General features: G+C 45.5%; 2 protein-coding genes across 3 annotated transcripts in view; one reads left to right on the top strand and one right to left on the bottom strand.

Annotated features, from left to right (window-relative positions):
- Nucleotides 1–897: 897 nt before the first annotated feature.
- Nucleotides 898–19,148, bottom strand: P2RX4 (purinergic receptor P2X 4). Of its 2 annotated transcripts, none has more exons than XM_060612250.2 (12): nt 19,015–19,148; nt 14,575–14,722; nt 10,195–10,266; nt 10,031–10,103; nt 9,520–9,616; nt 5,812–5,892; nt 5,570–5,711; nt 5,334–5,470; nt 2,674–2,767; nt 2,447–2,512; nt 2,012–2,107; nt 898–1,443 (listed from the first exon to the last, which is right to left on the bottom strand). In XM_060612250.2, exons 1-12 carry the CDS (start codon nt 19,146–19,148, stop codon nt 1,417–1,419), a joined length of 1,167 nt encoding a protein of 388 aa, XP_060468233.1. In that variant the 3' UTR covers nt 898–1,416. The 2 variants fall into 2 exon arrangements, with proteins under 2 accessions (XP_060468233.1, XP_060468234.1); XM_060612251.2 differs by lacking the exon at nt 19,015–19,148 and adding an exon at nt 18,896–18,982.
- Nucleotides 19,149–19,235: 87 nt separating this feature from the next.
- Nucleotides 19,236–24,893, top strand: part of IFT81 (intraflagellar transport 81) — a 191,455-nt gene continuing 185,797 nt past the window's right edge. The window contains exons 1-2 of the mRNA XM_081790667.1: nt 19,236–19,345; nt 19,934–20,022. The gene's annotated coding sequence lies outside the window, so the exon portion shown is untranslated. The remainder of the gene's footprint in view (nt 19,346–19,933; nt 20,023–24,893) is intronic.

Consider the following 24,893-nt stretch of genomic DNA (forward strand, 5'->3'; position numbering starts at 1 on the left):
GCAGGCGTTGTTTTCAAAGAGGCAGCACGAACCAGAGCTTTTTATTCAAAGGGGTTCGGTAAACTTCCCCCCCCCCCCCCCCCCCCCCCGTCCCCAAAGCAAGAAAAGCCCAGGTTTTATGCAGCAGAAGCAGGCACTTCTAAAATAAACGTTCCCTTCAGCACTTGGAAATGAATTCGTGATGGGGGGGGAGGGGCAAGCAGCTTTCTTTAAGGAGATCCTGAAGACTCCATGCAGAATTAAGTCGGTGTGAAGGCGAAGCTAGAAATAACTTCATTAACATTTCAAACAAGGTAAGTGTAGGTGGTGCTGCTTGTGGTTGGAGACTTCTGGAAAGCAAATCGGGAGGGGACAGGATAAGTCATGTTCTTGTTACTTAAAATTGTGTCCCCCATAGTGCAGGACCACAATTTTATGTAAAAAAAACACATGCACATGTAAGACTAGTCACCACACGGGGGCACCTGGGTGGCTCAGCCGGTTAAATGTCCGACCTCAGCTCAGGGCATGATCTCACGGTTTGTGAGTTCGAGCCCCTCTTCAGGCTCTGTGCTGACAGCTCAGAGCCTGGAGCCTGCTTCAGATTCTGTCTCCCTCTCTCTCTGCCCTTCCCCTGCTCATGCTCTGTCTCAAAAATAAATAAAAACATTAAAAAAAAAAAAGACTAGTCACCACAGGACAAAATCTTGTAAATTCTGTAGGAACACAGCCTTACAAATACCAAGATGCCGAGGCCTTCAAGATTAGGTCGAAGTCGGGGAAGATGCCTAAAGCCCCAACAACAGACTGTTTCAGGAAGCTTTTTCTGAACATGGTGAGCTGTGACAACAAATGGGTTTAGTGGTCGAAGTAAAAGGGAAGAGAGGAAAGTTCTAGTTCATGCTATGAGAACAAAGGTTGAGAAAATCGTTTTAATGTTTGGTCCTCGATCACCTCGACATGCCTCTTCTCAAGGAGACGTGCTAACTCTGTCCCATGACAGTATGGATTGGGGGGAGGAAGAGTGGACCGGGTGACCAAGAGCCAGTGACCACACCCAGGTGTCCTTCCTTCCCTTATAAAGTGCTTGAACAGAGCTGCTGGGCCCCAGCTGGACCGGTCTCGCAGTAGCCTGGAGACTGGAGCCCCTGAAGAAGGCTGGTCCTGAAGGAGGCCCTGCCCAGCAGCGGCAGTAGGGCCAGAGCCCTTAGGCCAGAGGTCGCCCCAACAACCCCACGTTGAGGTGACCCACTGTGCAGGGTGGTTTACTACACACGCCCTACACACAAAACACGGGAGCAGCTGGGCAACCATGAAGTTCTTGTGCAGTGGAGATGGACTCAGAATCTGGAACTTTCTCTGGGGTGACAATGGCAGCCTTTTCTCCCTCCTCGCTGTGCTCTGATGAGGGCCGTGGGGAGCCCAGGTGTGGAGGCATCACTGGTCCATCTCACTGCCAAGACCCTGCAAAGAAAGGTATGCTTATCGTTGACTGATACGCTTCTGGATAGATGTATAGACACCACGGGCTGCCCGTAGGCAAGCCTGGGCCACTTGGGGCAGGCGAGAGCCAGGCACTCACCCTGAGAACTTCGGGCAGCCCTTCACAACTGTACATACTCAGCTTAGCCCGGTGCATGGGTTCTCAAAAAGCATGGTACCCAACCCCTCTTGCTATGTGAGGCAAGTTTAAGGAGTGTGTGGACATAGATTTTGTCATAATATTCATGATTATAAGTAACCTGAGATGTCACTAATTAAAATGAGGCTAGATTTTACAGAGTGAGCCCGTTTGAAGAAAAGTATGAAGTGAGTACTAGTACAGATGATCTAGAAATGGAGTGGAGGATGAGGGTAGTGAGCAGTGTGCCGCTGCCTGGGGTGACCACATGTCTAAGGAGTGCCACCTTTGCACCCGGGTCTCCCCCCAGATGGCCCAGCGCCCCAGGTGCTCACCACTGGCACAAAAAAGAGGCGGAGGCGGCAAGGTGCTTGGAGCTTCCTGCCTGCTGGAGGTCAGGAGGCGGCCTACCTGCTCGTAATCCTCCACATACTTGTATTTCTTCTCCCGGTAGTAGTATCTTTTCTTCATGCAGTAGAGGACTATGACATCACATAGCACTGTCGCCTGAGTGCAGCACAGGGCGAGAAAGAGCGAGCCAGGATGCTTCAGCCCCTGTTATTCTATGCATGCCCCTTCCCACAAAGCCTGGAATCTTTCAAGGATAGAAAGGGCAAGGCTCCACCTCTCAGGAGAAGGCAAGGCCCCGAGGGCCATGGTCTTGGAGAAGGGAAGGGGAGGTGGGGTTGCGGGCAAGGGCAAGAAACTTGGAGGGTCGATTCCAGAAACAAGTGTCAAGGGGAGGAACCAGGATGCCAGTGGAGGGTCTCACCTCACTGTGCTAACTACTGCTGAGGAGGGCGGGCAGCTGGGGGGTGGGGGGGAGGGGCCGTCTAAGTCACTCACCACCCCTAAGAGCGCCAAACCCGAGCCAATGTTGATCATGGTGGGAATGATGTCAAATTTCCCAGCCTACAAATGACAGAAGAAAAGGACAAAGTTGTGAGAGAGGTGGGCAAGAGCAGATAAGAGGTGGGGAGAGGGCCCGTGGACCCTGGCGAACCCAGAAGCCCGGGGTTCAGAACTCGGAAGCTCTGAACCAGAGCCCCAAGAGAAGCCGGCAGCCAGGCTACCTTTCCGAACACTATGATGTCGAAGCGGATGCCGTAGGCCTTGATGAGCGTGCGGTGCTCGGCGCCAGTCGGGTCACTGTAGTACTTGGCAAACCTAGGGAAACGGGGACATCAGAGCAGAAATCCCGAGGCCCTCGGGAGCCAGCACTGCCTGCTGGACAGACGATACCTGAGCACCTCAGGGCCTCTCCCGGCTAATGTGGGTTGCGCAGGATGTGGGCTGGGCTGTTGGCAGGAGGATGCCAGGGCCCTTGGGGCACCAGAACTACTCTATCATCACTGGCCCCTCCTACGGTGGAGCTGGAACCTCACGCTCTGAACCTCCTCCTTGACACAGCAGAACCACCTGCCTCTCTCAAGGAGATCCTGGTCACCGACAGCATGTGGCCGGCCAGCAGCTAGCCCCAGGACTGCCTTGTGGGTAGGGGCATGGAACTGGCCATGAAACTCCACAAAACTCACAGAATCAGTGCTGGACATATTTTTTTTTAAAGAACTACTGACCCATCGATGGATAAATGAGTAAATAAAATGTGGTATATCCACATAATGGAATATTCTTTGGCTATAAAGAGAGATAAAGTAATGATAAATGTACAATATGGATGAACCTTGGAAAAAAACATGATGCTGAGTGAAAGAAGCCAGTCACAGAAATCCATATAGTGTGTGATTCCGTTTATGCAAATCCAGAGAGAAAGGAAGCAGATGGTGGTTGACAGGGACTGAGGTAGATGGGAAGATACAGGTGATGGCCGAAGGGGTTTTGCACTGAGGGGATGAAAATGTTCTAAAATTACGCCGAGAGTCCTACAACTCTGTGAATGAACTAAAAATGATGGAATCCCACACTTTACATGGATGAAGAGTGTTGTGTGAACTATATCTCAATAAAGCCATTAAAAAAAAAACATACACATGGGGGAATGGTGGTAGTGGGGGGTCTGTTGAGCCATGATGCCATTTCCTGCCCGTGTTATACATATAGGATGTTGATTCAGAGAAGCCTAAACTCTTGGCCCATGATTAGTCTGGCCCGCAACCTCTATGTCATGGTCAGGCCTGGGGAATTCAGGTGGGGCCTGGTGCTAGTGGAGGTCAGGGGATGGGTGTCTTTCTGGTGACGGTTCCCATCGGCTTCTCTCTGTTCTGAGGTTCTGACCCAAGCTTGAGGTTTTTCCACAATGGTTTCTAAAGTGTGTAACAGTAGAGACAGCAACACAAATCTAATTCCTTTACTAGGGAAAAAAAATCCAAATATCTGCCCTAGTATCAGTGAGTCAGGTGGTTCAAAATGATAGCTGACTGTAATTCTGGAGGTTTCTGTGATCCCGTATTGGCTTGCACACGTCACCACTAGAGGGAGACAAGTGCAACACAAAAGCACCTCAGACCTACTCAGGTGGCCCCTTGTGGGGATGCTTTTTTTGAGTGGCAAAATGCGTGAGAGATGACACAAAGGGCACACAACAATGTACGCGGCTACGGGTCTGGTTGCCTCAGGAAACGTGACCCTGGCCCCCTGGTCCTCCCATCAGATTGCCAGCTGTACCGGGCTGAACACTGTCACCCAAGATTCGTATCTACCTGGAACATATGAATGGGAAAAGGAAATAGGAAAATAGGGTCTTTGCAGCTGGAATTAGTTGAGATGAGGTCGGACTGGATTAGGGTGGACTTTGATTCAATATGACTGGTGACCTTGTAAGAAGAGAGGACACACGGGGATGCGCACAGAGGGAAGGCTGTGTGACAACAGCGGCAGAGGTGGGAGTGATGAGTCTATGAGCCAAGGAACACTGGGGAGCCCCCAGAACCTGGAAAAGGCAAAAAAAGGTAGCTTGCCTTGCTGACATCTTGATTTGGGGACTTTGGCCTCCACATCCATGAGAGAATAACTTCCTGTTGTTTCAAGCCACCCACCTTGTGGTAATTTGTTGTGAGAGTCCCAGGACATGAATACTTGGTACTTTCGGTAGGGAAGTACCAGCAAAGGCCTTTCCTGAGGCTTAAGTCTGTATCTCCTGCACCCTGGGCATTCCAAAGGCAGACTTGGGTCTTTGAGAAACTAATTCCTGGGTCAGGCCCCAGAGGTCTTCAGACTGGAGGATCACAAGCTCACCCACTCCTCAAAATCGGTGAGCAGGGGTCCTAGGAGGCTGGCCCAAGGGAGCTCAAGCAGCCAGCCTCTCTGGGCTACTCTGAAAATTGTATCAACATGATTTTTTTTTTTTTTATGTTTATTTTTGAGACAGAGACAGAGTTTGAGCAGGGGAGGGGCAGAGAGAGAAGGAGACACAGAATCTGAAGCGGGCTCCAGGCTCCGAGCTGTCAGCACAGAGCGTGACGGAGGGCTTGATCTCAACAGACTGCAAAATCATGACTTGAGCTGAAGTCGGACTCTTAACCGACTGAGCCACCCAGGCGCCCCTCAACACGATTTCTGAAGTAAGAAGGGGCACAGGAGGCTCTCATGGGCCAGGATACTGTGGGCACAAGATCTACTAGGAACACTCTGGTACATACCTCTCCACCTGCCCTCAGAGGCTGCCTGAGTGCTGGTCTTTGGTGGGCACGGACGCCCCCGCTGGGGAGTGATCCAGGCACTGTCGCCCTCCACCCCCCAACACAAGAGAACCAGGCCCCAAGCTCACGCCTACCTGAAATTGTAGCCGGGGGACACATTGTGGTCCACATCCCGGGTGTCCAGGCGGCGGAAGGAGTACCTGGGCAAGCAGAGGGAGGCGGTTCTGTCCAGGTTGCAATCCCAGTTGATCTGGATACCCATGATACCTCCCTGCAGGTTGTGAGCAGAGACAGCAAGCTTTCCTCGGGGCCCATTCTAGAACAAGATGCGTTAAAGGCTGTGTCAGAAAAGCCAGGGGCCTCTGCCTACCTCAATGGCCATGTCCTGGAAGCTGTGCCCTGCATTCTCCACTATTTTGCCAAGACGGAATATGGGGCAGAAGGGATCTGTTATGGCATCATAAATGCACGATTTGAGGTAGGTAGTGGTGACGTTGGGAAGAATATTCCTCCTAAAGTCAGGAGGAAGCAGAAATGAAGTGAGGAAAACCTCAAAGAGGAGGCAGAAGTTGCTCTAAGACACTGGTGAACTCACACAGCTGGCCCACTTACTTGCTGAAATTAAATTTGGGATACCAGATGTTGTTCTTAACCAAAAGAGTGAAGTTTTCTGCAGCCTTTAAAAAAGCAGGTCTGAAAAAGATAACGGAACATATTGTTAATAAAAGTACAAGTAGATGTATGCTCTCCTCCTTATGTAATATTTTTAAAAAGCACAGACACATGTCCTACAATGTCATTTTGTCAAGAAAAAACATGATAACCTCTCGAGCATTTTCTACCGTCCTCTGCATAAACACTAGGTTAACAGAGGAGGGTAAACTAAACCTTTCCTTTTCTTCCTGTCATGCCTCTTGCCGAAGGCAGTGGGCATTTAAGAGTTTGAGGAATAGCTAAGGAGAAAGGATGCCTGGTAGCTTCCCTTGAAATTATTCAGCCTGCAGCCGGTTTCGGGGTTTCAGGGTTTCAGAGTGAGCGCATCTCACTCAGGTGCCCTCAGGGGAATGCTCAACAGATCTGTTTTTACAAGTCCAAGCAAAGGTGAATTCACCAACAGGGTGGATCCTGATCTCATTGCAAAAGTACACAAAAATCACGTGTCTGCTGGCACTCTCTTCTTGGAAGTGCCACATCAGCTCCTGGCTGACCAGTACACAGTAAATCTGTCTCCAAGGGGACCCCGCTTCTTTGGTGCGTCTCTACAGGAGAATCCAGTGCTGGGGGCAGACCCCTCTGTGGGGAAGGGCGGGGGGGAGGGGGCAGGGGAGGCTTCCCTGATCCAGGTGGAATATTTGAGTTTATAAACAGTATCCATAGTCTTCTTAACCCTGAGACAGAAGCAAGTCCACACAGCAAAGACAGCTGAACCTGTCACCACTGATGCCAAGAAAGGCCTTGACCAAGGTACTTCTCTCAGGGCTTCAAGTTCCCACATCCCTGTATCAAGAGGGATGGATTATATTAGGGTTTTTCAAACTATTGCCATTCTCTATACCATAGCTTTCCCCCACATCTGTCTAACTCATATGTAAAACTTTTAAGATTAACTGTTTTATTATTTTTTTAATGTTTTAAAAAATTTAATGAATTAATTTTATTTTAGAGAGAGAGAGCACACAAGTGGGGGAGAGGAGCAGAGGGAAGGAGAGAGAGAGAGAGAGAGAGAGAGAGAGAGAGAGAGAGAGAGAAGAGAAAGAGAAAGAGAATGAATGAGAATCCCACGCAAGATCCATGCCTAGTGCAGAGCCCGATGTAGGGCACGATCCCAGGATTCTGGGGTCATGACCCAAGCTGAAATCAAGAATCAGTTGCCCAACTGACTGAGCCATCCAAGTGCCCCTAACTCACAGTTTAAAAAAAAAAAAAATGCAGGTGTAATCCACACAATATAAAATTAACCATTTTAAAGTGTTAATTCAGTGGCATTAAATACATTCATGATGTTGTGCAACTATCACACATCTAGTTCTAGAACATTTTCATCACCCCAAAGAGAAACTTTGTACCCATTAAGCACTAATATCTATTCCCCCCACCCCCACGCCCTACCCTACCCCCGGCCTTTGGGAACCACTAATCTACTTTTTGTCTCTCCAAATTTGTCTACTCTGGACATTTTATATAAACAGGTTCATACAACATGTGGCCTTTTGTGTCTGGCTTCTTTCACTTAGCACCATGTTTTCTAGGTTCATCCACATTGTAGCATCTAACGTTTCATTCTCTTTTTATGGCTGTGTCCTATTCCTTTGCATGGATGGACTGTGATCTGTTTATCTCTTTCTCTGATGGACATTTGTGTTGTTCCTGCCTTTAGGATCAACTGACTGTTTTTTACTGACATTCATTTTGAAATGAAACTTTCCATCATGACCATAAGAAATATCATTTGCCCCAAGTCAGAGGTCATTGTTCAAATAAATATAGTCATATCAAAATAGTATTACTAAAAGTTGTAGTTAAGGGGCACCTGGGGGGGGCTCAGTCGGTTAAGCTTCCAACTCTTGATTTCGGCTCAGGTCATGAGATGGAGCCCTATGTCAGGCTCCATGCCTAGAGTGAAGCCTGCTTGGAGTTCGTTCGTTCATTCTCATTCTCTCTCTCTCTCTCTCCACGCCCCACCCCCCCGCCGCCCCTTTCCCCTGCTTACACTATCTCTCTCTCTCTCTCTCAAAAAAAAAAAAAAAAAAAAAAAAAAAGTTCTACTTAATATTACTGTTTGCCCAAGGTGCTGAATCTGGGGATTGTAATTTATGAGAAATGGAAATCAGCAAGTTCTAAAAGACACCCCAAACCAGGATTTCCTCCTTGATATAAGCTTAGAAGCTGAATAAGAATGGGAATGTCCTTCTCTTCATGTGACTCATGTTATTTCATGTTATCAGTGTATACTTAAAAATCATCCTCCACTCGATTAGATACATAACAGTGCTGTCCAATGAAAATATACTGAGACACAAATACAAGCCACCTTGCAATTTGAAGTGTCTAGTAGTCACATTAAAAAGTAAAAATAACAAATGCAACTAACTTTTCTATAATAACCCAATATATCTGAAGTATTATTTCACCAGGTAAACACAAAGTATCATATATATATGTATATAGTATCATATATATAATATATATACATATAATTTGTTTCCCATAACGTCTTCAGGCTCTGGAGTACATTTTACACTGAGCATTTTGTTTGGTTCCAGACACCTTTTGAGTGCTCGACAGCCACCCATGGCCAGTAGCACGATGTTAGGGAGCACAGCTCCATAAGACCTTTTGCAGCTCAAAAATGCTAGGATTCATTTTCTTTTAGTATTTCCTTCCCTAGCCTGAGCTGCTGCCCTCGGCAATCTTGCAATCGGCACCTCTCAGCCGTTTCTTCCGTTGCAGTGTACCCCAGATGAGGTTAACGTGGCTGGCTCCCTGCCAGGCTTATCCAGGCCTCCGTCTGAACTCTGGGTCAGGAAGGCTGGAGTTGCAAGCAATTCTGAGAGCGTTACCTCTGACCCACCCAATCAAAGTGAGCAAATTACTATTGGGAAGAATGTTATTCTAGGGCAGCCCTGAGCCTGCTCTCCTTTATAAAACACACTAGAGTGGACACTAATTATTTTCCTGCCCAGCATCCATTCCCTTCTTTTCTGGTAATGATCCCCCTTTGGAAGCCACACCTCTCTACTCTCAGGCTATGTGATTTGGGTGGGAATGACTGTGCCCTAGCTCCAGAGGTGGGCAGGTAACCCAGGCCTGAGCTGATAAGCAAAATCCATGCCTCAGGTACAGTGATGGGTGGAGGGATGTGGCTGAAGATGTGATGATGGACAGGTCTAGAATCTTTATGGACAACCGGGCTGGGAGACTTGGGAGAATATAAGCCCAGAGACGCCTCCTAGGACTACACCACAGTCCTGCAAATGAAGCCAATAGGGGGGAAGCAGAGTCAAAAGGTGGAAACTCTGAAGCTGTCCTTTGAGTCCCAGGTCTAGTCGTGCTGGGCTCTTCATAGTTAGTTGGACAGTAAACTGCCCCTGCCATGTGTGTGTCCTGCTTGAGGCACCGAGAACTGTTTCCTGTTAGTTACTTGCAACTGACAAAGTCCAAACATAGAAATAAATCATCTGCACTCTTCTCGCAAGTGACAAATGCTGTGGCCCACCTTGCCGTTGGTCCCGGCCCTGGGGAAGCCTGATTCCACAAAGACACCAAGAGCACAACACACAGGCTTAACTCCCCTGCCGCCTTCCCTTGGGCAGGACTCACTCAGGCACATGTGTGTCATCTTCCACTGGACACCAGGCTGCCACCTCGCACGTCTTCACGGTCTCATTGAATAGCACGCATCTTCCTGTTGCAATTCCTGCAGGGGCAAGGGGCACCTATTTTCTACTTTTGCAAGGGAGAGAAGGGGAAGCACCGCCATAACATCCTGTGCAATTGATCTTGAGCTGTTCCAGTTACAGGCTCTATACAGTTTCCACAAATTAGAGGAAAACAGTTGCCTGAGTCCAGCAGCAAGGCTAGGGTGATGGCACAGGACAAGATCTGGGGTGGCCTCTGGAGTATGGGTAACAGGTGAATGTCGAGAAGATCCTAAGAGCCTAATCGGTACACCAGGCTCACCCAAGGTCATATGAAGGACTGGGGAATGTAGAGGATTTCTTCATCCCGAACATCTCTCTGGGAGAGAAGCCCCACAGGGGAGGCAGTCTGGTCAGGGGCTGCCTTCCCCACGCTAAATGTCTACTGTGGGGTCACAGCCACGTGCTCATACCGTTGCTGTGGGTGCCTGAAGAGCCAGCAGCACAGTTGGCATCAGATTTACACACAGTGGTCTTATCTGGAAGCTGGAAAAAGAAGAAAGAGTGAAAACAAATTCCATGTAGTCAGTCAGGTGGGGGAGAGGGGCCTGAGGCTCTTTCCTGAGAAGCTGCCTACCTCAGGACAGAGGCCCTGGGTCTGGTTGACGGTGGTGATCATGTTGGTCATGATGAAGAGGGAGTTCTCCTCCTGCAGAGGGGGAAAGGGGGGAGAGAGCACCACTGTGTTACCTTCAGAGGAGTCAGGCCAAGCCATAAAGAAAGCCAGGTGTTCATTTAATAGGACAGTACCTTTCACTTCTCCCATATGTCATGCAGAAAACATTTTAAAAACTGATCTTTTGGGGCACCTGGGTGGCTCCATCGATTAAGCCACCACTTCAGCTCAGGTCATGATTTCATGGCTCGTGAGTTCAAGCCCCGCATCAGGCTCTCTGCTGTCAGCATAGAGACTGCTTCAGATCCTCTGTCCCCCGCCCTCCCAACTCTCTGCCCCTCCCCCCTGGGTGCACTCTCCTTCTTTCTCCCTCTCTCTCAAAAATAAACACTAAAAATTAAACAAAAACAAAAAACAACCCTGATCTTTTTTTTTTTTTATATCTTGTTCTCTGAGAGTTTATAAGCTAACTGAAGACAGGATTCAAGTAAATACTTGTACCACAGTCCCCCCTTATCTGCAAGGGGATAACGTTCCAAGACCCCTGGGGGATGCCTGAAAATGCAGATAGTACCCAACCCTCCATATACTGTGTTTTTTTCCAATGCAGACATACCTATGATAAAGTTAAATTTTAAATTAGACATAGTAAGGGGCACCTGGGTGGTTCAGTCAATTAGGTGTCCAACTTCGGCTTGGGTCATGATCTCATGGCTCGTGAGTTTGAGCCCCACGTCAGGCTCTGTGCTGACAGCTCAGAGCCTGGACTCTGCTTCGGATTCTGTGTCTCCCTCTCTCTCTGCCCCACCCCTGCTTGCATTCTGTGTGTGTGTGTCTCTCTCTCTCTCAAAAATAAACATTTAAAAAATAAATAAATAAATTAGACACAGCACGAGATTAACAACAATAACTAATACTAAATAGGACAATTATAATAGTATACTATAATAAAAGGTATGTGAATTTAGTCTCTCTCTCTCTCTCAAAATACCTTACTGTACTGTACTCACCCTTCTTTGGGTGATGATAAATTGCCTATGTGAAGACGTGAAGTGAGGTGAATGTTTGACGCATTGCGCTGCTACTGACTTGAGGTTATGTCAGGAGCATCATCTGCTTCCAGACTACGGCTGACCATGGGTAACTGAAACTGTGGACGGGCGGGGTGGCTACTGTTTATATGTGTTCATGGCAGAATTGTTCACAGCGACCCAGAGGTGGAAACACCCCAAGTATCTATTGACAGATGAATGGATAAACAGATTGTGGTTATCTATACCTACGTGTGTACCTACAATGGAATATGACTCGGCCATAAAGAGGAATGAAGCACTGAAACAGGATACAACTGGGTGAACCTCAAAAACATGATGCTAAGTCAAAGAAGCCAGACACAAAAGGCCACATATTTTATGATTCTATGAAATTTCCATAGAGCCAGAAGGCAGGTGAGTGGGTGTCTCAGAGGCAGGGGTAAAGTGGAGGGTAGGATGAGCAGTGACTGCTTAATGGGTATGGGGTCTCCTCTTGGGGTGATGAAAGTGTTCTGGAACTAGAAGGAAGTTATAGTTACATAATATCATGAAAGTACTAAATGCCATTAAATTTTTCAATCTGAAATAGCTAATATTATGACATGTGAATTTCACCTCAATGGAAAAAAATGTCTATAATCTGAAGTGGTTCCTTAATAAAGCTTGGCTTGTTAAGGGAAAAGAGCCAAAAAGTGCTCAAGACATCCTCTGCCAAACAGATTACCTCAGAGGTACAAAAACGCAAGGCCACCAAAGTCCCCAAATTTGGCTGGTTTTCTTTCCAGCTGAAATTAAAATAAATAAATAAAACATTCTAGAGAAGATCAAATCAGGGTCAGCAATTGATACTTCTCCATTTGAGAAGGTTGTTTTTTCCTCCCAGGAATGTGCCAAAAGGTTGATTTACAGTTTCTGGAGAGGGAGCACCTGGGTGGCTCAGTCAGTTGAGCATCCAACTCTTTTTTTTTTCCCAATGTTTATTTCTGAGAGAGAGACAGAGCACAAGTTGGGGAGAGGCAGAGAGAGAAGGAGACACAGAATCCAAAGCAGGCTCCAGGTTCTGAGCTGTCAGCACAGAGTCTGACACGGGGCTCGAACTCACAAACTGTGAGACCATGACCTGAGCCACAGTCAGACGCTTAACTGACTGACCCACCCAGGTGCCCCAAGCATCCAACTCTTTTTTTTTTTTTAATTTTTAAAAAATGTTTTTATTAATTTTTGAGACAGAGAGAGACAGAGCATGAGCAGGGGAGGGGCAGAGAGAGAAGGAGACACAGAATCTGAAGCAGGCTCCAGGCTCTGAGCTGTCAGCACAGAGCCTGATGCGGGGCTCGAACTCACAGACTGCGAGATCATGACCTGACCTGAAGCTGGACGCTTAACCGACTGAGCCACCCAGGCACCCCCGCCACCAAGCATCCAACTCTTGATTTTGGCTCAGGTCATGATCTTGCAGTTTGTGGGTTCAAGCTCCACGCTGATAGTGCAGAGCCTGTTTGGGATTCTTTCTCTTTCTGCCCCTTCCCCCGCCAAAATAAATAAATAAAACTTAAAAAAAAAAGATCAATATTTAGAAAACAAAAGTTTCTAGAGAACAATTCACTGGGGATGAGACTGAAGAATTGCTAAGGACCTTCCAACATAAGGAATAAAAGATGTCCAAAAATCCTAGTTGGACCTCCCCCTCACTGAACACTGGCATTCTAAAATGAAATACCAGAAGCTTTCTGTTAGTGTTTCGTACTCTGTGGAAGAGTGGAGTCAGTACCGGGAGCCATCTGGAGGATCAGGGTAACTCAGGGATCAAAATGTCTGTAGACCTCTCCACCCCCAGGTCTGACAAGGTGTTGGAAGCTCTGGGAATAGCTAGCATCTTCCAAAGAAAGATCTAGAACAAGCCAAGTTGGGAGACAAGGAAATGTCTTGAGGAAGCATGAGGATGTGGCATGATGCCCAAGGCTCTCCTGGCTTTTTTTTGTTTGATTTTTTGAGAGAGAGAGATGGAACATGAGGGAGCTCAGGCAGGGGAGGGGCAGAGAGAAAGAGGGAGACACACAATCCGAAGCAGGCTGACAGCTCAGAGCCCGATGTGGTGCTCGAACTCAATAACCATGAGATCATAACCTGAACGTAAGTCGGAAACTTAACTGACTGAGCCATCCAGGCACCCCTATTTCTTATCTACTTTAAGCTCAGGGAAACTTCAGTCTGGAGATGAGCACTGCAAACAAATGTTTGTGGTCCATCTGCAAAGAAGCAGAGGGCATTGTGCAAGCTCAGGAAGAGAGAGCACTGTGGGGCTCACGCAACCCCCAGCCCAGAGTTGAGCTGGAAGGCAGAGCAGCTGCCTATTCCTTTCCACTGAGGGGCAGAAGCAGTGGGTCCACGGTCTTCCTTGGCCCCAGTAAACAGACTGGGTATGATGGTCCCCATGGCTTCACAGGAAGCAGAGGTCTCTCTGTTGACACAGGTGCATGCCAACAGGACCACCTGCCTCCAGCAAACTATGAATCCGCTGTTCCATTTGACCTTCATTGCTCATTAGCTTTGGTATTCTCTCTGGGCACCCCACAAAACCCTTCTCTTGAGAAGTTGGGGGTTGGGGGAGGGAAATGAAGAAAAGAGAGTTTCTCAACTCCTTGCTTAGCTCTGAGCCAGGAGCTGACAGCTTATTTGCATTTAGCCACCCCAGGACCCTAGCATATAAGGCATCTGGAGGGATATGTCAGGGTCTGGCCATGGACCACAGCCATTATCATGGCTAAAGACAGTTAATACTTAACTTGGAGCTGTGTCAATTAACAGACTGGATACTAGGGTGCTGTATCACTTTCTTCCCTTACCTTTATTACTGACAAAATCCTATACGGGCATGTCTGTTTCCTTCTGGTTTGGCTTTGGTCTCGAACTGCTGATAAACTTTTTACACTGTCTGCAAAGGTTTACCTTGTGGATTTACAACAATAAAGCAAATACAAAGTGTGGAATGGTGGTATTTCCACCTGAATTTTTCCCAGGACTTAAAACATTTGCTTCTCCACCTTTCAGGGCCTGAGACAGGCCGAGTTGTCTGTGTTTAAGCCAACCATGATTTAGAGCTGAAGCAACCTAGCTGGTTGAATATTATTTATTTGACCCCAAGCCAGAAAGGGATCTGCCTGTGTTGCTTTCTTGGACTAAGACAATCAGTCTGGGGATCAGGGATGTTAGAACTTGGCGAATCATTAATCAAGAGTGCAAAGTCAGTAAAGGGAAAGGAGCTAATGAGAAGCTTTAGCGTGAGAAGCCATGGTGGGAGGCATACCTGAGCTGGAATCACATAGTCCGCCACATCCCAGACCCGGAATCCAAGTGTAGAAGTGTTGGTTACAGTCACGCCTTTGGCTTTGGTAGTAACGGAGCTGACCACAGAGTCCATTTCCTGGTAGCCTTTTTCCCACACAAACACCCACCTACAAAATAAAACACTCCTCTTAAATTGCCATTAGGATTCAGTGACTTTGAATTGATACTAGGGAGTCTCTGATAGCCAGAGGCTGACAGTACAACATTAACTAATTATGCAAATTTTCAAAACTGTTTAACTTGGGGGGCTCTGCAAAATGGGCATATAGAACATAAATCACAGGGTGGTTTGTGGGAGATAAATGAGATGATGTAGGTAAAGCCCTTAGCACAGTGATCAGCACAAAGAAAGTACTCAATGAATGTCTTTATTTGACATTCAAATATCTATAGTTGAGCACTTTCAATGCACTATGACCTGCAGAATCTCCAAAGCAATTATAAAAATTATGATAATAGTTACCATCTGGGTGTTTTCTAATCCAAGGTGCTAATCTAAGCTCTATATATTTATTAACTAATTTAATCCTAACCACTTTATAACGATATTATTCTCTATTTTAAAATTTATTCTCTATTTATCTTAAAGTTTATTTATTTATTTTGAGAGAGCGAGAGTGTGTGCATGCATGAGCAGAGAGAGAGGGAGAGAGAGAATCCCAAGCAGGCTCCGCACGTGGGGCTCTATCCCACGAACTGGGAGATTGTGACCCGAGCCAAAATCAAAAGTCAGACACTTAACCGACTGAGCCACCCAGGCACCCCTATTATTCTCTATTTTTACAGAGGAGGAAACTAAGACAGAGAGAGGTTAAGTCACTTGCCCAAGGTCACACAGTGAATGACAAAGTGAGGATCTGAACTCAAGTCTTTTGCCTCTGAAGCCTCTTTTCTTGTCCTGTATGCTATACTCCCTCCAGAAAAGAGAATCTCACTGTTAAAGTAACTTTTTATATTAGTTTCATACTTTTTCTCCAAGAATTCAGGTCCCATGTATGCTTCTCTTCTCTGGGGAGAATTGAGGGTGTTGCAACCAGCTTGAATAATTAAAGGGGGGCCTGGGTGGCTCAGCCATTTAAGCGTTGACTTTGGTCAGGTCATGATCTCATGGTTCATGAGGTCAAGCCCCGCATCGGGCTCTGCACGGACAGTTCGAAGCCTGCTTGGGATTCTCTCTCTCTCCCTCTCTCTGCCTCTTCCCCATCTGTATTCTCATTCTCTCTCTCTCTCTCTCTCTCTCCCTCTCAAATAAATAAACTTAAAAAAAATCTAAAGGCATTAGCACATAGTGGTTAGGACACTGGAACCTAGACTGAAGTCAGTGATCATGGTTCATTTCTAAGCTCTACCTTCACTAGGCATAACTTTGGCCTTTCTCTGTGCCTCAGTTTTTCCTATCAATAACATGGGAATGATAATAGGACTTCATAGGATAGTTGTGAGGTTAAATAAGTTAATGCATGTCAAATGTGTAGAACAATGTTTGTGTTGCCATCAATAGGCTAAAATTGGCCATGATGGGAGGACTTACACCATGGAAGTTGGCTAATGCTACAAATGAGAACTCCTTTCCACCAGAGCTGTTATTAAACACCTACCAGCGACCATTATTGTTATTTTTTCTAGAATCAAGAAATGCTAGCATCCCTCTCCTCTCCTTATAAGCTCTAGCTGCTAAGACTCCAAAAAATCACTGGCTTTGGTTATTTATGGGTTTGTCTGGTCTGAGCAGTCTCCAAATTCATTGTCCAACCTAGAGGTAGGCTTTTCCCCAAACAAGTCCTTTTCTTCAAGTGTTCTAGGAATTTAGCTGCAATATAAGCTTTCATTTAATTCTACTGAGACACACAGAAGCTTATTTTACCACAGAGTACAGTGAGTTGCTAAATCAGAGACACATGGTTTCACACGAATCACTATGTGATTAACTACTGCCTCACCATGTGATAGATGACAGAATCAGATAACTGAGAAATCCATGTCCAGTCTAAGATGAATTGGATTAGGAAGCTAAGAGATGAGTTAAAAAAAAAAAAAAAAAAAAGGAAAAAGAAAAGAAAAAAAAGAAAAATGCCTTTAATTTCCTGAGTCAGTTTTGATCATAGAAGATGGAAAAGCAAAGCATTTACTGCTTTATAAATCCTCATGATCAAGGTAGCACACACTCTATGGGAACCTTGGAAAGCTGTGCTACCCAACAGAAATAGAACACAAGCTACTTATGTAATGTAATTTCTAACAGCCATGTTAAAAAAGTAAAAAGTGTGGGACCCAAGGAATTTTACAAAAATCCCCTACCCCTGGACAAGCAGAGCAAGACTAACTCCATTTTGTGCTACACCCACCATCTCATGTATAACCCCCACATGACCTACTTATTGCTTAAGACATTCCCCCACCCTAGTCAAGCCGCTGAGCACACCCTTACTGGAAACCCACTTATTTAGGAATGCGGAACCCCTAACCGCCAAATAATGTAAACCCCGCCTTTTGCTCGCCAAACTTGCACGCCAATTCTGACCAGAGTGATAGGCTAGTTCAAACAGTTACTATGGGGTAAATTGTAATTCAATTGGCCACCTGCGTGTGGACTGACATGAATATGCAACTTTCTGTGTGTGTTACAATCTCATTGGCCACTGGCCCCTATAAAACTGCTACCCCTCCTAACCTGGGGGTCCAAGTCCCTGCTCCCCTGTGTCGGGTATACTTGGGCCCAAGCTCGAGCTTGCAAATAAACCCTCGTGCGTTTGCATCGGTATTGGCTCCTTGGTGGTCTCTCGGATTCGAAATCGGGGGGTTTACAAAAGAAAAACAGGTAAAATTAATTATAATGATATATTTTATGTTACCCAATATATCCAAAATATTTTATCATGTTATCAATGTAAGATGTATTAATGTGATAGTTCACATCTTTATGGGCAGCTATAGACACTTTTCTGTAGTCTAGAACTTTACAGATACCCTAAGGTAGATTTAAACTAATCCTCCCTTGAGGATGGAAAGCCAAGAGGAAAAAGCGGAGAGCTTTTGATTCTAAGTGCTTCCGGTCCAATCCAGCAATGTGAGTTTACTTAACCAGTTAGAAGCAGGTCTCAAAATTTAAGGTGCATCAACAATCACTGGGGGGCAAGGAGTTACTGGTGGTGGTATGTAATAAGACTTAATAAATCCAAACCTGGGAGTGGGCCAGGTGGTTCTGATGTAGAGCCCATATCTGGGAAACCATTTTATTGAATCCTGTCAGTGCTTACTGCTGCTCAGCTGACAGCTGTTAGAAGCCATACCTAACAGCCAGATCATGTGAATTCCCAACAGCGGTGTTAACAGATTCCAAGCCCCACTCCAGGGTGGGGGATCTGTTACTTTTATACAGTTCCTCAGGTGAATCTTTCACAATCAGGTAGGTTTAGAAAACACTAGGACATTGGTTCCCAAACTTTGCTGCACATCAGAATCACGTTGGGAGTCAGTCATACTCCGTAGCAATGAAATTGGGTCTGGGGATGGGAGTCAGCAATCTGTATTTTTAAAAGGTTCCCAAAAGGTTCTAATGTGCAGCTGGGAACCACTGCATTAAGCCTTTCAAGAAAAGGAATGCCAGAGCAGATAACATATCAGCTCAGCAGCTGTAGACGCTGTAACGCCCAGATGGACCTTGTAAGTGGGCCCAGTTGGTAAGTTAATTTCTACCTCCTCTTTGAGTTTCATTAAATTGTAATGGATGCATTCAATTAAAATTAAGCACTTGGTGAGACTAGAAGGTGGCAGAGCATATGGAAGCATAAAAAGGGAGCACAGAGAATGATGAGGCTAAGTAAAGTACTTATACCAAAAACCCAACCACTTCACAAAACAAAGGAACTGAAATGCTAAAATGCTTTTTAGAAGTGTGACCTCTTCCCTCTCTTGGGTTACCACACGGTACTTAAAGAAAAGGACCGGAAGCCACAGACCCAAAAGGAACGAAATGGAAATCCCAAGTCTTGTTTTCTGTCAGCTGATCATTAGAATGGGAAGTGAAGTGCAAAGACTGAGCCATTTAGGACAAAGCACCCCCGCCGCCAAAGGACAACACGGAGGAAGAGAACAAGAAGCAGGAAGGATGAAGGTCTAGCCAGGCTTTGCCCTGAAAACACAACATCAAAGCAGTCTCCTGACTCAGAGCCCGGTCGCCCGGTGGCCAGGGTCCGGGGAGGGGTGTGTCACCCGTCTCGGGTCGCGCCCCCCCACCCCCCCCTCGCGGACAGCACCTGGAGGCCGCTCGAGGGGCTCACCGGGTGACCTAGGCCAGGAGGAGCAGGTGCACGGGCGGGACGCAGAAGGGGAGTTCCCAGCCGTCACGACACTCTTGACCCCGGGACCCCTCGGGGACAGCGCCTGCGGTCGCGCTCACCCGATGACGTAGGCCAGGATGAGCACCTGCACGGCCCGGTTCATGAGCCCCACTTTACGGCTGCGGATGAGCACGATGCGCGGCGTGTCGTACTCGAACAGGAAGGCGGCCAGCGCCGCGCAGCAGCCCGCCATGGCCCGCGCTGGCTGCCGTCCCGCCGCCCCAGCTCGGCGCTCTGGGCCCGGCCGCCCGGCCCGCCGCCTCGTATCCGCGCGGGAGCCCCGCCCAGGCCTCCGGGAGCCCGCGGCGCCGCCACGCGCGAGGCAGGGCCCGGAAGGAGGCGGTGCTGCGCCTCGAGGCTGGGGCCGGGCGAAGGCGACGCTCCGCCTCGGTACGAGCGGCTCTCTCCACGGGGAGTGGGGCCGGTGGGGAAGGGGTGCGCTCCCCCTTGAGGACGAGTGACCCCGTCAGTAGGGCCGGGGAGAGCGAGCGACCCCCGCAAAGTGGGATTGGTTCTATCAGGAAGGAGTGACCCTCTCTCCGTGAATGAATGGTCCTCTGGAGGGCCGGGGAGAAAAAGTGACCGGCTTAGTGGAGATAGAGCCGTGGAGGAGAGAGTGACCGCTCCCTTGGGAATGAGTTACCCGGGGGCCTGAAGTGGGAGGGCTGGGGGATAGTGAGCGACTCCTTTAGGTGGTTTAGGAGGTACGAGTGACCTGTCGGGGACGGGGGCAACATAGAAGAAAAAGTAGTCCCTTTGGAGGTCCAAACTTGTGCCTTCTCAACCTCTGGAGGAAAAGCCTGTATGTCAGGTGCCCGAGGAGCCCTTGGCTGGAGTCACACACCCTTTCAAGTGGCCCTCTTGGAATTGGAGTCAGGTCGCATCCCTACTCCAATTCAGATGCTTCCTTAGCTACAGGACAAGGAAGGGGTTTCTGTGACCATCTTTTCAACTGAGACAGTTTTATCACAACTTTAGGGAGACTTGGAAAATAGAGGGAAGTGGAGGAAACACCCACAGTTCCACTACTCGAACATAATTTTCCACGTTTGCTCATTCCTTTTCAGGTATGTTTTCAAAGATATGTCTTATATTTAGTTTCATTAATTCATTCAACAAGCATTAATAAGCACCTTCAATATGCTAGGCACTGTTCGGTGAACAGAACAAACCCAAACAGCCTGCCTTCATGAAGTATGAATTCTCACAGGTAGATGTGTATAAAGTTGTAGTTTGTAAATCATAGGCAATGATGATGTTTTTTCTGGTTTACACTACTGTTTTCTATGTTACTGCAGTCTAGTTATAATGTTCATTTTTAATAAATGGACTATTTCTTACAGAGGGTATGCCGTGATTTTCCTAACTGTTCTTATCTGGTTGCTTCTAGTTTGTGGATCCTAGGCGTAATCTTTGATATAATATTTTAGTTCATTTCTTGGATGTGAGTTTCCTAAGCCATACCACCTTATTTATCCAGATACAAAAAAGTGAATGATAAGAAAATTTGGAGAAAACAGACAATATCTACCTCTAGAGATGGAATTGTTGAGTTAGAAGGAGGGATAGAACTGCCACCTGCCTCAGTCCAAAATGGTCCCAAGAAAAGGTGGTGACAGCTTAAGTGGAATTTTATTCATTCATTTGACAGATATTTACCGAGTGCCTGTTGTGTGCTTGGCAGTATTCTTAATGCTAGGGGTATGAGGGCGAACAGATAGATGAAATCTCTGCCAAAATGGAGCTTGGTGCCTTTGGGAGGTCTTAAATTCTATGTAGAAAAGGAAAATCCAGTTGCTAAATTCTCATTGGAAGGAGACTTAAAAATGCTTTCCTTAAGGTCCCAAACTCAGTTCTAGCTCTCATCAATACTTATCCCATAGTAATGAGATGGTCCCAGCCTTAAAAATTTTGAATTTAAATGGTTTGCTTGTGTTTGGGAACAAAGCAGGTAAGAGAAATGTATAAACAAGTTTTCCTAAATTACTAGTTGGTAATCTATCCTTAGGACCAACCAGAGAAGCTGATCTTGAAAAATGATTAGGAAAAGAAAGTTACTTCATGTACATTCTTGCCCTTAGTTTACCTGTTTTTAAAAACTGCTTTCTTGGGGCACCTGGGTGGCTCAGTCGGTTAGGCATTTGACTTTGGCTCAGGTCGTGATTGTGGGTTCGAGCCCTCCATCAGGCACTGTAGTGAAAGTGTGGAGCCTGCTTTGGATCCCCTGTCTCCTTCTCTCTCTGCTCTTCCTCCGCTTGCCACTTGTGTGTGCACTCTCTCTCCAAAATAAATAAACATCAAAAACAAAAAAACAAAAAAAAACTTAAAAGCAATCCCTATCAAAATAACACCAGCATTCTTTGCAGAGCTAGAACAAACAATCCTAAAATTTTTATGTAACCAGAAAAGACCCCAAATAGCCAAAGCAATCCTGAAAAAGAAAACCAAACTGGAGGCATCACAATTCCAGACTTCAAACTGTATTATAAAGCGTGTAATCATCAAGACAGTATGGTACTGGCACAAAAATAGACACTCAGATCAATGGAACACAATAGAGAACCCAGAAATGGACCCACAAACATATGGCAACCTAATCTTTGACAAAGGAAAGAATATTATCCAGTGGAAAAAAGACAGTCTCTTTAGCAAATTGTGTTGGGCAAACTGGACAGCAATATGCAGAAGAATGAACCTGGATCACTTTCTTATACACAAAAATAAACTCAAAATGGGTGAAAGACCTAAATGTAAAACAGGAAGCCATCAAAATCCTAGGGGAGGAAACAGGCAACGACCTCTTTGACCTCAGCTGCAGCAACTTCTTACTTGACATGTCTCTAGAGGCAAGAGAAACAAAAGCAAAAATGAACTATTGGGACCTTATCAAGATAAAAACCTTCTACACAGTGAAGGTAACAATCAGCAAAACTGCAAGGCAACTGACAGAATGGGAGAAAATATTTGCAAATGACATATCAGATAAAGGGTTAGTATCCAAAATCTATAAAGAACTTATCAAACTCAACACCCAAAAACAAATAATCCAGTGAAGAAACGGGAAAAAGACATGAACAGACACTTCCAAAGAGGACATCCAGATGGCCAACCGATGTCACTCATCATCAGGGAAATACAAATCAAAACCACAATGAGATACCACCTCACACCTGTCAGAATGGCTAACGTTAACAACTCGGGCAACAACAGATGTTGGCGTGGATGCGGAGAAAGAGGAACCCTTTTACACTGTTGGTGGGAATGCAGCCACTCTGGAAAACAGTATGGAGATTCCTCAAAAAATTAAAAATAGAACTACCCTATGACCCAGAAATTGCACTATTTGGTATTTATCCGGAGGATACAGGAGTGCTGATGTGAAGGGGCACATGTACCCCAATGTTTATGGCAGCACTATCGACAATAGCCAAAGTATGGAAAGAGCCCAAATGTCCAACGACTGATGAATGGATAAAGAAGATGTGGGGTGTGTGTGTGTAATGGAATATTACTCAGTGATCAACAAGAATGAAATCTTGCCATTTATAACAACATGGATGGAACTCGAGTGTGTTATGCTAAGTGAAATAAGTCAGAGGAACAAATATGATTTCACTCATGGAATTTAGGAAATAAAACAGATGAACATAAGGGAAGGGAAGCAAAAATAAGATAAAAACAGAGAGGGAGACAAACCATAAGAGACTCTTAAATAGAACAAATTGAGGGTTGCCGGTGGAGTGTTGGGTGGGGGGATGGGCTAAATGGGTAAGTGGCATTAAGGGGGACACTTGTTGGGATGAGCACTGGGTGTTATATGTAAGTGATGAATCACTAAATTCTATTCCTGAAATCATTATTACACTATATGCTAACTAGGATTTAAATTTAAAAAATAATAAAAATAAAAATAATAAAACCACTTTCTTGAGGTATAATTGATGTACAGTAAACTGCACATATTTAAAGTGTACAATTGTTTAAGTCTGACATGTGTATATATCCAGGGAACCATCACTAGTCAAGATAGTGAATATAGTGGCACCTGGGTGTCACTTAGTGTTAGGTGTCCAACTCTTGATTTCAGCTCAGGTTATGATCTCGAGATTGGTGAGATCAAGCCCTGCATCAGGTTCTGCACTGACAGCCCAGAATCTGCTTGGGATTCTCTCTTTCCCTCTTTCTCTGCCTCTCCCCTGCTTGCGTGCACTCTCTCTCTCAAAATAAATAAATAAAAATATATCCATTGTACTAGCCAGAGTAATCTCAGTTTATGTAAAGTGAAAGTAACTGCTGATTACAGCTGGGACTTTTCACATACCTACATATTAAGTCACATCCAGTTGCATATTTGTTGTATACTTGACTGAGTATAGTCAGTTACTGAGCAACTTTGGGAATTTAGTTTTTAAAAAATGAGATTTTCAGTAAAGGTGCCGAGATAATTCAATAAGGAAAGAAGTCTTTTCAATAAATGGTGTTGGGACAACTGGAAATCTACATGCATATGGTGAAGTTGGACCCCTATCTCATACCATGTATAAAAATTAACTCCAAATGCATCAAAGACCTAAGCATACGAGCAAAACTGTAAGACTCAAATGAAAACAGGTGTGAATCTTTGTGACTTTGGATTAGGCAGTGGTTTTTTAGGCATGATGCCTAAAGCACAGGTGAAAAAAAAGACAAATCGGGCTTCATCAAAATGTAAAACTTTTGTGCTTCAAAGGACATCAAGAAAATGAAAAGAATACAGAATGTGAAAAATATTTACAAATCATGTATTTGATAAGGGTATAGTATCTTAAATATCCTAACTAAGAGTTCTTATTTAACTTTTATAAGTCATCAGTAAAATGACAACCCAATTGAAAATGGGCAAAGGATTTGAATAGACATTTCTACAAAGAAGATGCAAAATGGTCAATAAGAACATAAAAAGATGTTCAGTGTCATGCACTAGGGAAATGCAAATCAAGATCACATTGAGATCCCACTTCATCCGCTAGCATGGTTATAATTAAGATGAGGGACAATCAAAAAGATGGCAAGCCTATGGATACATTGGAAGACTCCTACACTGCTGTATAATTGGCAGGAAAGTAAAATGGTACAGCCCCTTTGGAAAACAGTTTGGCCGTTCCTCAAAATGTTACACAATTACCAGGTGACAGTGTTCTGTACAGCAAGAGAATTGAAAAGATGTTCATGCAAAAACTTGTGCATCAATGTTCACAGCATCATCACTGGTAGCCAACAAGTGGAAATCACCTAAAAGTCTATCAGCTGATGAATGGGGAAACAAATGTGGTATGTCCAGACAATGGACTATTAGCCATAAAAAGAAATGGAACCCAGATACATGCTGCAATGTGCATGAACCTTGAAAACATAATGCTAACTGAAAAAAGCCAGTTACAAAAGGCCAAATCTTATGTGATTCTGTTCATAGGAAATGTCCAGAGTAGGAAAAGTAGCGAGTAGATTAGCAGTTACCTAGGGCTGGGGGAAAAGAATAATGGGGATTGATTGCCAATGAGTATGAAATTTGTTTGGGGTGATGAAATGTTCCAGAAATTGCATAATGGTGATAATTATAGAACCCTTGTGAATATTCTAAAAGTCACCGAACTGCACATTTTAAGAGGGTGATTTGTACGGTGTGTGAATCATATCAAATTAAAAAAAAGAAAAGAAAAGAAAAGAAACAGGGAGTAGACAACCAAGGCCTCAGAAAAAAACAATACACATACACAAAAATGGGGCCAAGCCTCATGTTTTTTTCTTCACAGGGGAGCTCCTCGGGCCCTCACACAGAGCTTATTTTTAATTTAGATTAAGTTCTGACATATGAATCATCTGGCTCCTTTGTTGTACACTAAGCCAGTTTACCACAATGCTCTTCCTCTAAAAACTGCCCTCCCTTGCAGAGGTGGCC

This window comes from Panthera onca, chromosome D3 (genome assembly GCF_046562875.1).
Source record: "Panthera onca isolate mPanOnc1 chromosome D3, mPanOnc1 haplotype 2, whole genome shotgun sequence".
Lineage (NCBI taxonomy): Eukaryota > Metazoa > Chordata > Mammalia > Carnivora > Felidae > Panthera > Panthera onca.

Bases quoted from the DNA above. Each gene is read 5' to 3' on its own strand.
- P2RX4 (XM_060612250.2), bottom strand. From the start codon at position 19,148: ATGGCGGGCTGCTGCGCGGCGCTGGCCGCCTTCCTGTTCGAGTACGAC. The intron at 5,893-9,519 runs GTGAGTCCTGCC...TATCTTTTTCAG, and splicing joins GATGACACACATGTGCCTGA to ACCTGCTTTTTTAAAGGCTG. The intron at 5,712-5,811 runs GTAAGTGGGCCA...TCCTGACTTTAG, and splicing joins CCCAAATTTAATTTCAGCAA to GAGGAATATTCTTCCCAACG.